Source organism: Fukomys damarensis, unplaced genomic scaffold (genome assembly GCF_012274545.1).
Source record: "Fukomys damarensis isolate Sample0158 unplaced genomic scaffold, DMR_v1.0_HiC HiC_scaffold_32, whole genome shotgun sequence".
Lineage (NCBI taxonomy): Eukaryota > Metazoa > Chordata > Mammalia > Rodentia > Bathyergidae > Fukomys > Fukomys damarensis.
Genome location: NW_022900944.1, coordinates 48,112,447 through 48,124,384, shown reverse-complemented (window position 1 = coordinate 48,124,384; position 11,938 = coordinate 48,112,447). Strand labels below are relative to the sequence as shown.

At 63.9% G+C, this 11,938-nt stretch overlaps 1 protein-coding gene across 1 annotated transcript in view; it reads right to left on the bottom strand.

Annotated features, from left to right (window-relative positions):
- Positions 1–11,938, bottom strand: part of Zfpm1 (zinc finger protein, FOG family member 1) — a 43,982-nt gene that overhangs the window by 18,976 nt on the left and 13,068 nt on the right. Inside the window, exons 2-3 of the mRNA XM_033757918.1 lie at positions 7,181–7,309; positions 4,988–5,116 (exon numbers count right to left, since the gene is read on the bottom strand). Coding sequence (XP_033613809.1) covers positions 4,988–5,116; positions 7,181–7,295 — 244 coding nt within the window. The 5' untranslated portion in view covers positions 7,296–7,309. The remainder of the gene's footprint in view (positions 1–4,987; positions 5,117–7,180; positions 7,310–11,938) is intronic.

The following is an 11,938-nucleotide window of genomic DNA, read 5'->3' as shown; positions in this document are numbered from 1 at the left end:
GGGAGCCGGCCGAGGCCCAAGAGGCAGCGTGGGCTGCCCGCCTTGCCTGCCCGTCCCCGCAGGGTGCAGGAAGGGGTCTGGCCAGCGTGCCCCCCATCCTCACTGCAGTCTGTCCGGCCTCCTGGACTGGACGCCGCACAGCAGCCAGCAATCCTGCCCCAGTGTAAACCCGCTGGCTCCACGGCCCTGCAGCAGGGAGGGTGTCTTTCCCAGGGCCACCGCCATCTGCAGGGCTGTGCGCAAGCCTCACCGGCTGTCCCCGCCCCACCTCTCTGCGACCCCTTCATCCCTTCTCTCTCAGCTGCTGCTCGGGGCAGTGCCTGGTCTGTGCACATGGTGTGCAGTGTCCAGGACTGGCACGTGGTAGGCACTTGATAGAAAGCAGTGTGAGTGAGGGGCGGGCAGAGCCTCCCTCTGTCTGGGGCTTTTGGACTGCAGGCCGCGGCTGTCCAGTGGCACGAGGGCCGGGCGGGCGGGCACCCTGTGTCTCGTGCCAGCCTCCACTGCCAGACGGGCCCAGCCTGTCCCTGGCTGAACTGTTTCCAAGGCAACACCCTCTGCTACCCTGGCCCTGTGCCCTGGGACCCTGGCTCCAAGCACCTCCTCTGCAGGCTGGGCACTGCTCCTGTTCAGCAGTGACCCGGTCTCTGCTCCTGGCTTGGCAAGGACCGCCTGGTGTGCTCAGAACGGCTCTCGCCTTGAGCCTGCACATTCTTTTGCTTTTGTTTGGGGGAGGGTACTGGACACTGAACCTGGGGTCTGTGTGCTGAGCTACACCCCACCCTTTTTATTTTTGAAACAGGGCCTCTTCAGTAGCTAGGCTGCCCAGGTTGGACTTGAATGTGTGGTCCTCCTGCCTCAGCCTCCCAGAGCACTGGGACACCCTGGGCTCTGCAGTCTGTCTCCCACCCAGCGTGGGCTCTGTGCCCAGGCTGTGCTGGCCCTGGTGATGGCCCTCCGGCTCCTGGACAGACCGGGCACCCCCACCCCTACCCCGGGGCTGGCCCTGCATAGCAACCATCTCACAGCTGCGGGGACACAGGGCCTCCTCCCGGAGGAGGCAGCCACAGCGGGGAAGGGGGCAGGGCAGGTGCGCCCTGGGTGCAAGGCGAGCACCCTCCAGATTATGGGCAGGCAGGCTGCCTGCTGGCCCCAGGCTGACCCCTGCCACCCGCGACCTCCCTCGCCCAATCTAAGACAAATAGGCCAACGCTGCCACACCAGGCCAAGATAACTAAAACAGCTGAAATGATTTTCCCTCCCACACTCGCAGCCAGTGGGGAGGGGGTGGGCTGCTATCGGCCCATCTCCGCTGTCCATCCGGACAGGCACCCTGCCTCAGCTGCTGATAACCAGCTCGAGGTCCGCGTGGAAACCCGGCCTGCGAGATTAGCCGGCGCCCGGCCTGAGCCACGTGGAGGGCTCCAAGCGGCAGAGCATCCGGGAGGGGCTGACTCCAAGCACAGCCTCGGCCCCAGCCCCACTCTCGTAGGAAGCTGACCCAGCACCCTCAAAGCCCCTAGTGTCCACATTTTACAGCCAACACCGGGAGGCCACGTTGGGGGTAGGCTGAGTGGGGAGCATTCGCCTGGGTTTGACCCCCACACCACAAAGAGAAAAAGTCAAGGCCCTGACTCAGTTCTTGGCCCTGAGCCCTAGCCCTGGCCACCAGCCCCCAAAGACTCCAGCCATTCATCCTACACTGCCTCCCCCCCGGCCACTGCAGCAGCTACGTGGCCTCTCCCTGCACCTTGGTGCCCCAGGGACAGCACGCTCAAGGACAGTCCTGGTTCCACTGGGCTCCAGGCCGCCCTCCCACCTGGTGACTGGACAGACAGACGGGGGAGACGGGCCAGCCTGTGTCCCAGTCCCTGGTCCACCCAGTTTTGGGCAGGCTTGTGTGGGTGGGGTGGCCTCGCTCCTTCCTCACCTTCTGATCCCTGGACTTGAGGACAGGCCAGGACCCTGATTGGGCCAGGACCCTCCATGTCCTGGCTGGCCAGCATATCTGCCCGGCCACTGCCTTCTGACTTTAAGCAGGGATGGAAGGAACAGGACACAGGTACCGAGGCACTGCACGTGGCCCTGCACGGTGACCCCGGCTGCCCCACCAAGAGGATGCAGACTGTGGTTCCCTCCATTTGCATATCAGAATGCTAAGCAGCCAGCCTTCAGCACAAGGGCATTTCAAAGATAAACTCAGCCTCTTCCTGCCTGCACATCCCGCTCCAGCCAGAATCTGGGCTGGGGGCTCATGGAGGATGAAGGAGTGGTGGCTCGGCCTGCTCTGCCCTCCCCTAGGTGGCCGTGGACGCCCTGCAGTACCTGGGCTCACGGCCCTTCTTCCCTGACACATGCTCCCTTTTCCACGTCAACACAGCCTGGGCCCCGAATCCGACCCCCTGGCCTCACGGCAGCCTCCCCTCGGCCCCTTGTTTCCCTCCATGTCTTTGGTGCCTTCAGCAGCACCCCTGTTGCCCAGGAGAAACCCAGACCATTCCTCAGAGCTGTCCGGAGCCAAGGCAGGGCTGGCTCCCTGCACATGGTAGGGACCCAGGTTGGGTTTTCTGCTGCAGCCCCCACATCCATGGCAGGACTGCTGCTGCACCCGTTCCCTGGAGGAAGGCGTGAGGCCTCCTGTGATGCTGCCTCCTGGCTGGTCCTGCCTGGCCACTGGGGCGCTGGTCACTCACTCCAGGCTGCTGCAGGAGCCTGTGACCCCCACTGCCCGCCCCTGCCCAGAGGGACCAGGTGGCCCTGGGTGGGAAGACATGCTGACTCTCCCAGGTTGCTTCCTGGCCACGTCACAGAGTGGAGGTCGCAGCCCTTGGCTTGCATTCCTGCCTCTCAAACACGCTGGGCTCCTGTTCCAGGCAGTGACACTTAGTACAAAGCTGCCAGCAGCGAGCTCTTGAGAAGCAAAACAACACTGCTGAGTGCCAGCCTGGTCTTTTTCGGGGGCTGGGGTCACCAGGTAGCAGGTGGGGTTACCAGGTCCTGCTGGGGCCTGCAGCAGGGCCAGGAGACAGTGGAGAGTATGATGGTGGCTTCTCACATGCCAGGTGGAGCACCTGTGTCTGCAAGGCCCTCCTGGGAGTCCCGGGTGGGAACAGGGCCGGGACACCTCCTTTCTGCATGCTGCTCCTCAGGTACCTCCCACAGGCCTTCCCGGCCACCTGCCCCAGGCTGGGCCACCAGGAAACTGCAGAAGCCATGGCCCACTCTGAGAGATGGCCCTGGGAGTGGCATGGTCCCAGGACTCTGTGGGCCTGGTCTGGCCAGCAGATGGCAGCCAGCATGGCTGGGCACTTCACAAGCCAACCCTCAGGTGAATGAAATCTGAGGGCCCAGTCCCTCCCTGGAGCCAGCCCCCTGGAGGTGCCCCCAGAGAGAAGGTGTGGCACCTCCCAAGCAGGGTTCCCAGGCCAGGACTGCTGGGCGGGGCTGTGTTCATCCCTCACTAGGCGGAAAGCAGCTCACAGGAGAGGGGACCCAGGAGACCCGAGAAAGTAACAGACGAGGGGCAAGGTGGCCAGGTCCTCTGTGTCCTGCACCAGGCAGGCAATGTCCACGGGCCCCGAGCCACAGGGCCCCTGAAGCCCTGACGCCCATCACTGGCACAGTGGCCCTAGGAGATAACCCCGCTGGGGCTTCAGCTTCCCCTGCGATAAGGGGCTGTGCGGGGCCTGATAGGCGGTGGCTGGCAGGGCGGTTGGCTAGCGGCTGCCTATCGGCCCATCGCTGCCCACTGCACAGAAATTCCTATCTGTGGGTGCTGACGGGAGCTACTCGGTCACCAGATAGCGCAGGAAGTGGGGGTGCCCCACCCCAAACCATGGCCGCGGCTGCCACGGGGTCAGGCTCAAGCCGAAGGGCTGTGAGTCCCCTCTGAGGAGGAGGCTGAGCACCAGCCCGGGAGGGGACGGACAGGGAGACTGATGCCGGCTCACACCCCAGGGCCTTCCACTGGGGAGTCCGGACTTGTCCCTCACTGCCAGGAGCCAGGGTCTCCTCATCTGGAGTGCGGTAGGCAGCACACCCGCTTCCCACACATCCATGCAGCCACACAGACATCGCCAGCTGTGCCCAGTGTTCTCCCCGATCCCTGAGTCCCACCGGGAAGCCCCCTGGCTGGCTGGAGTCCAGCTTCACATCCTTTTCATCCTGGCCCCCAGGGTCCCAGTGCAGGAACAGGAGTTCCCTGCCTTGGCAAAGCCTTTCCTGGTCTCCAACAAGGCCAGGCCCTTGCTCCCTACAGCTCTGGAGCTCAGAGGACTGCTTCACACAGGGCAGGTGCTCAGTGAGTGCCTGCCGTGTGCACACGTGGACCTGGCCTGCGTGCGTGGCCTCTGCGTCACCTTCCTGGGTCACGGGCCATGCCAGCTCCTCCTCACAGTGCCCTCCTGCCCACCCCGGCTCCCAGCTGCTAATTTACTGATCAGGAGAGACAGCAACAACCCCACCCAGCTTCCCTAGCTCTCGGTGGAGGCGTCCGCCCAGAAGCAGTGGCTCCAAGAAGGACGTTTGGTCTCCAAGCTGCCCCAGGCTCTCTGCAACCCAGCCCGACATGCAGCTTGCAGCCCATCTACCAGGAGGGGCTGGGGAGAGCGGTCCTTGCCTGTCCTGGCCAGGGCTCCATTATGCTGGGAGGGCCGGGCACCCCTGGCACCCCCCATAGTCTCCTAGGGATGCCAGGTCTGGCCAACTCCGCTTGCTCCATGTTCCCGGTCAGTGACACCCTTCTCCGGGAACCTTCCAGACACTTCTGCCTCACCACTCAGGGCAGGGTCCTGCTCTGGGCACGGCCACGCTGGTGACCGCCTCCTGCACAGCTCGCCACATAGCCCACCAGGAAAGGTGATGGGACCCAGGGACAGGCCAGCCCTGGGGCCTCTATGACCCAAGCACCCCGAGCGGTCCTGTTCCCAGTGGGCCCTGAGCCCGGCTACCTTGGGACAAGGCGCTGGGGGACCCCATTGCCAGTTACCTGGCCCAGCCCAGGGGCTGGCTGCCTCCTCTTGCCGCGTCTCGGGCCCTGGACCCTCCATTTCCTCGGGGGCTCCCAGGGATGTGGGGTGCGCTGGCGCTGGAGATGGTGCCAGGGGTGGATTCACGTCTGCAGAGAGGAAAACACCATCACGTCCCTGAGCCTCTGGTGCCCAGCAGTCTTCCTTGTGGCTAGGAGGGAAACTGAGGCTGGACGCACAAGCAGAGCCAGAGTCTCTGCCCTCCTGGCTGCCTCTCCTAGGAGGGGAGCAGGGAGGAAATCCCCATTTTCCCTGCAGCCTTTCACCCCCACCAGCCGCCTTGTGAGCTGCCGACGTGGTCCCAGCTGCTGCTGCAACTCACACAAGGCCACCAGGTGTGCTGGGCAGCGGCACTCGGCCGCCGGTCTCCACGGCAGCGGGGCCCCTCCGCCGGCCCCACACCGACGCCAGCCCAAAGGGCATATTTGCCTTCCCAGTGGGCTGATTACCACCACGGCCCCCAATCGATGCGCTTCCTTAAAGCCCCCCGTGACGTCACATGCCGGCAGATTATTAATACCCGCGATAAGGGCTGTGATTAACATCAAATAAATCAATCACGCAGTATAAAAGTCCTATTATTTTTGGCTATAAATCAAAGTGGCTGGCATTTGAGCTCCAGCCACCGTGAGGCAGCCGTGCTGGACCCGCCTGTGCGCAGATACGCTCCCTCCCGCGCCTTATCACGCCCATCGCTGCGTTATCACCATGGCCGGTGCCAGGTGCAGCCCAGGCTGTTTTCTCCAGCCCGTCCTGGCCCCACCCGCCCCCCGTGCAGCCCCAGCTCCCAGATCAGATAAGGGCCGGCTCCCCGGGAAGCCACCGGTCAGAGTCCACCAGCTAGCGCACTGCCCTTTGGCAGCTTGCGCCGGGCCTTCCATTAGAACAGCGCCTAAGGACAGTAATGCCGGCCACTGACAGTGTGGCTCTGGGTGCCCAGGCAGCCCTCATCCCGCCACCCAGTGCACAGATGCCAAGGCCAAGGCTCAGAGAGGTCAGCAGGTCGGCCTGGGCTGGCCTGCTGCAAAGCACTGTGGGCCAATGGCCACAGAGATAGCAGCAGTGATGAACACTTGGCCATGACCGGGTGCCCACGCCAGCACTGCTGCCCTGTGGCCATGTCCCCAGTGAACTAGGGTAAGGCCGCCTAGTCCACACCACTCCCCCAGGCCCCAGGATGGCCAGGCCAGCAGGCCAATTGCAGGGCCCTGAGGGATGAGGTGGGGGCTCCCAGGGAGTCCACGGCCCTCAGCACGGGAGGGGGGAGCAATGGGGTCACAAGAGAGGCCCCGATGCACCAGGGCCATCTGTCTGGGATCTCCACACACTGGGTCCTTGCTGGCGGGAAGTCCTCCCGGTCCCCCTCGCCCTACAGACTTCCCCATCCCCCATCCTCCTTGCCCCCAGCCACTGCCCCCAACCCTGGCTGTTCCCTGGCTCCCGCCTTTGCCCACTGGTCTGTGGCATGCATGATTGTGGGTCCTGGGGTCTCTCGAGGTCACTGTCTACTCGGCCTTTGTTCAGGTTCACAGCCACAGACATCATCAGAGCTGTGACAACATCTTGGGTCCAGTGGGATGTGATCGCTGTCCTGTGGGGCCGGGTAGGGTTGACTCCCTGCACCTCTGTCCCCATGGAGAGCACCTGGGGTGACTGGAGCACTATCCCCAAGAGACCTGATCCGAGTGGGCCCACCGGAGTCTGCGTGCAGATGGAGTCCCATCCCAGGCCTTTCCCGGGGGAGAAATAGTGCCACCAGAGGGCCTGGGGTGAGAGGCAGCAGGATGGAGGGTCAGGAGCTGAGCCTGGCCTGGGCAGAGCCTCAGGCAGCAGTGAGGAATCTGTGGTCTCTGCCGGTTCTGGAGACATCACCCAGCACTGCCTGGCTCCCAAGCGATGGGTAACGGCGCACACCTGGAGGGGAGGAGTGGCGCTGTGCAATGGCGCCAGGAGCAGCTAGGACTTGGTCTCCCAGGTTTGCCATCCCTGACCTGGGGTGGGGCTGCAGGTGGAGACTAGTCCCACTGCCTCCTGGGCCCCTGCTGCACCCTCCCTTGGCTTCTATCTTCCCACCTGTACTAAGCCACATGTGCAAGTGTCCCTGCCCTGCCCTGGCCAGGGATGGGGCCCAGGGGAAAAGGACAGTGACTCACCGGCAGTGGACGGGCTCAGGGGCTCCGGCCTCCCTACAGCTGTGGGCTCTGGTGCCAGGGCCTCCTGCTCCTCGAGGCTGGTGTCCGGGGCCTGGGCCCCCTCTGCAGTGTCCATATCTCCAGGAGAACCTGCGGACACAGCCCAGGGAGCCGTAAGGACCTCTGGGCATGGCCACACAGGCCTCCCGTCTGGGCAGTCAGGCTGGCACCCACTGTGCCCGAGATCTGACAGGCAAGGCCTCAACTGGGCCCGGCCCTGCTCTCCTCCTTGTGCTCTGACCCCTTGGCATGGACACCAGTCCCACCAGGACAGCTCCCCCCTTGTGTGCCTCCTGCCTGCTCGGCCCCAGCCTAACCCTGGGGCTCAGAAGGACATGGTGGCCCCCCACTCCAGAACCTCACACTCCTGGGCCCACAGGGCCCAAAGCCACCCAGACCCCCTCCTTGCCAGGTGCAGGACCCCACCTCCTTGTGGCCTAGAGCTCCCTGGGCATGGGTACCAGCAGCACCCCAGGCCCATCGTGAAAGGATAAGGGTGCAAGTGAACAACAGCCAGCTGGTGGCACTCAGCGGAGACCGAGGATGCAGGGCAGGGCCGGTCCCGAAGTGGAGGGTGCACTGAGAGGGACCTGGGCCCGAGTGTTGGGGTGCCTCTTGGGCTCCCAGAGGGGACAGAGGAGTCCATGGCATGAAGAGAGCCGTGGCCCAACAGTGTCCCTGCTTGTGCCCACCCTCAGGATCTGACCTGCCCTGGTGCAGCTGAGAGACCTGCAGGCACTGGGCTGAGCACACAAAGCTGTGGCCCAGCTTCCTTCTGGCGGCCTCCAAGCTGTCCACATGGGGCAGGGACACTGCTTCTACCTGAATTGTGCACTACCAGCCACAGGCAGGCAGACAGGGCTGCTGTCATCAGCTCACCACCCCTGGGAGGGCACCTCGTGCCTCCTGCTGCCCTGAGGGTGCAGCAAGCACAGCCGCTGGGCACTACCAGATCGTGGTGGTGGGGAGACAAAGGACCAAAGTGGACCCCAGGCTGGACACAAAGGCGAGTTACAGAGGGCGGTGAGGGTGGAGTGAGGACGCAGCTGCCGTGGAGCTCAGGGGACAGGCGTGGCCCTGGCTGAGGAGGGGCTCGGGGTGGGCAGGGCCAAACTGAGAGGAGGGTGCCTTCCTGTCCATGCTAACCTCAGAAAGAGGCCACCCTCATCTGGGAGCCATGACCAGTGCCAGAAGAGCAGCCCTGGGTTGGGGCCTGCAGCCCCAGCACCCCCAACCCTCGCAGCTACTGCTGGCCGACAGGGAACGCCAGGCGCTTAGCTCTTCGGCCCCTTAGGCAGGCTCAGGGGCTGGGCACACCCATGCCAGCCCAGCTGTGTGCAGGGGAAGTGGGAGGTTCCCCTCCTGAGTGTGGGGAGCCCAGCCCTGGGGACACTGGCCTTCAGGGCAGGGAGGCTTGTGGAGTCCCACCCTTGTGTCTTCTGGGGCTCCTAGGGGTGCCACAGATGACTCCTGCACAGCTGTGGGCCAGCCTAGTGCCCACCCAGGCAGGCCCCAGATGCTCAGGAGCCGTGCTTGGCAGGTCCCCCATTCAGTAGAACAAAAGCACACACTCAGCACAATGCTGCCTATGAGTGTGGAGGAAGAGGCCACAGGCCCTGTGCGGGGTTTATTCCGACGAGGCTGCTAATTCGTTCCAGCACAATTACAACAGCTCTGATAAAGCCAAGACAATTGCAGGTGCGGCCGCACATGGTGGCTTCCTCCTGGGGCCAGGTCTCGGGATCCACTGCCTCAGCCTGCCGGAGTCGAGGCTGTGCCTGCCCGCTGTGGCGGCAGGGTCTGTACCGGCTGTCCCGTGCACCCTGAGCGCCTGCTGCAGGCCAAGTGTCTGCCCACTTTGGCTTGATGCTGCTGCTCCCTAGGTGCCCACTAGGAAAGACTCAGCCACCGAGACCTCACTCTGCGGGGACCCACACACACAGGTCTCCGCTGCGTAGCTGTGGGCAGGCCACCACCTCTCTGCTCAGGGTCCCTGCCTGGGCCACTGGAGCACGCTCAGGGTGCCACGAAGTAAGTGCTGCACACACGTTAGCCATGGCCACCATGGCCCAGCAGGGCAGGGAGTCCGAAGGACACAAACTGCACCGGCATGGGCTCTGCGCTGCAGACTGTCCTCCCTCTCCCCTCACGCAGGCCTGAGGCTCTCTCTCTGTCTCCACTGTAAACAGGGAAACTGAGGCATGGAGGATCAGCGCCAGGTGACATCTGAGCATGTGGGGCGGTGGGGACCCATGGAGCTGGGCCCGCAAGCCAGTCTCAACCTGAATCCCTCTCCCCAGGCAATGTCCCAGCCCCGGAAGGTGTCTGGAGTCACATCCCTGGGTAAACTGAGGCCCAACAGGGTAGACTGAGCTGCCCCTGCTCCTGGGGGACTTGGGGCGACATCAAATGCACCTGACGCACGCAGACTGTCTCTAGGTCCGGATGGGGCCCCGGCGGACAGGCAGTGCCCGAGGCCGCGCACCTGCCAGGGCCTCCATGACCAACACGTGTCACCCGCAGCCGGCGTGTGGGGCGCAGCCCCCACGGTGCCCAGAGCCCCTCGGTTATCGCATTGAGCAGATGCCGCGCACCCGTCCATCTCTTGCTCATTAAGCCGGACGCCGGGATGGAAATGAAAACATAATAGCTATTTGATTGGGGCTGAGATAGTTTGCATATTGGCTCGGCGCTGATAGCGGAATTTCATCAACTCCCTTTTTTCATGCTTTAAAACTGAATTACGGAGACAGCTCTGCTCGGCCAGCTCATCCTGCCCCTCGGCGTCCCCGCTCTCCCAGCCAGGACACTGCTGGGGCCGAAGAGAGGAGGTCCATGATGGGATCCCTGCCACCCCAGCTCTGCTGGGCACAGGGTCTTCCCTCTGCGGCCCCTCCAGGGGTCGCCATCCCTCACCATCACAGCAGAACACGGGCAGCACCATCTCAGCCTTGCCTGTCCTCCCATCCATGCGCCCAGTGGCTCCCTGGTACCTCTTCACTCACTTATTCACTCATCAAACCTTGCCAGTGACCAACACCCACTCAAGAAGAGACAGGAAGGAGGGCACCCTTGGGGCTCCCTGAGGTGGGGGCCAGGGTGGGGAATCTTCCTCATCAGGGTGGGCAAAGCATGAGCAGAGAGGATGCCTGGATGTGCAGGACCAAGGTGCCACTCCTCCCTTTGCCAGTTTCCTCATGGAAAATGGGGGAGGAGCCAGCTGAGGGCTGGCATGGCGTGGCCAGACTGGCCGGAGGTTGTGGACGCAGACTTTGGGCCAAAAGAGCCACTGTCACCATCGGGGTGCCCTCCCCACCGGGCTGGGGGAGGGAGGACAGGGCAAAGCAGAGGTGGGACGAGGGCAGGGTGGGCAGGCTCTGCCAGGAGGAGACCCTGGCCTCCAACACCGAGGGCAGATAAGGCTGATAACAGTGGTAAAACAGCAACAGGTCCAGACTTTCCCACGGGGCAGTGGGCAGCTGGGGCCACAGCGGGGCCAGAGAGGCTGGGTGGGGGTGGCCTACGTGGGAGCTGAGGTGAGCAGGATGCTGCAGCCTGGGTTTGGGTCTCTAGCCGCCACACAGACCCTCAGCTGCGGTGGCTTGGGCAGCACAGCCCCTCCCAGGCCCCAGACACAGGAGCCCTGATCCAGCCACTGCCCACAGGCAGGGTGACAAGGCATGGGCATGGGCGCCAGTGCTGCAGCCCCTGGCCATCAGCCCACAGAGGGTTCCCAGGGCCCTTTCCCGGCAGGATGCATGGCTGGGGACCCTTGGGCACGAACCTCCAGCCACCCCAAACGTGGCCCAGACCCCTTGGCCAGAGCCCTCCCAACATGCTTTCCACAGAGCATCTGCCACTGCTGTCCGCAGATGGCTGGCTCCCTGCTGCTGCCCCGTCAGGGCCCTCCTGCCCCAGAACCTCCACGGCATGGCAGGCCTGCCAGGCAGGCAGAGTGACCACAGCTGGGGAGGGGAAGGCTGGCTGCCCAGCCAGGTGCCTTACAAGGGCTCCATCGGTGGCTGCCAGGTGACAGCTCCCAGAGGGGCAGGGCAAGAGTGCACCCATTTCCCTGCTGGGCCACCGGCAGCTGCCCTGGCCAGGGTCAGGACCACTGACAGCCTGGCAACCGCAAAACAGGATATTGGCAAGATAACCGCTGGATGGACTGAGCAGCACCCTGCCGCCTCAAGCCCCAGCGTCAGCACCTGCAGGGTCCCGAGGGTCACAGGAAGTGGGAATGCAGCCCGGCACAGAGGACCCCCCCCCCACGTGCATACCACTGTGGCAGGGAGCTCACTACTGCCCCGAGGCTGCCCTCTCCACCTCCCTTCTGGTTCCGTCTGCCCTGGGGAGTCAGGCACCATCACGCCATGGGGTGCAGCCACCTGTGTGCCCATTGTGAGTTCCGTCAGGGCCAGACCTGAGGTGTGCTGTGGGCCATGCCAGTACTCAGGCAAGAACTTCACAAGTGCTTGGACTGACAGAGCGGGGCCACCACCTTGAGATGGCCTCACGCTCAGCCCCAGGTGCAGTTCACACACGATGCAGGTTCTCCTGTGCCATTGGGCTTTTCAAGGCCTGAGCGTTTGCTCAAAGTGGTGAGGCCCACGGGGCAATGTCATGTGAAGCAGCTCGTCCTGCCCGAGCCCAGCCCGCTCCCCTCTGGCTCCGGAAAGGGCAGGGGTACCTCAGGCTCTTTTTTTTTTTTTTTTTTTT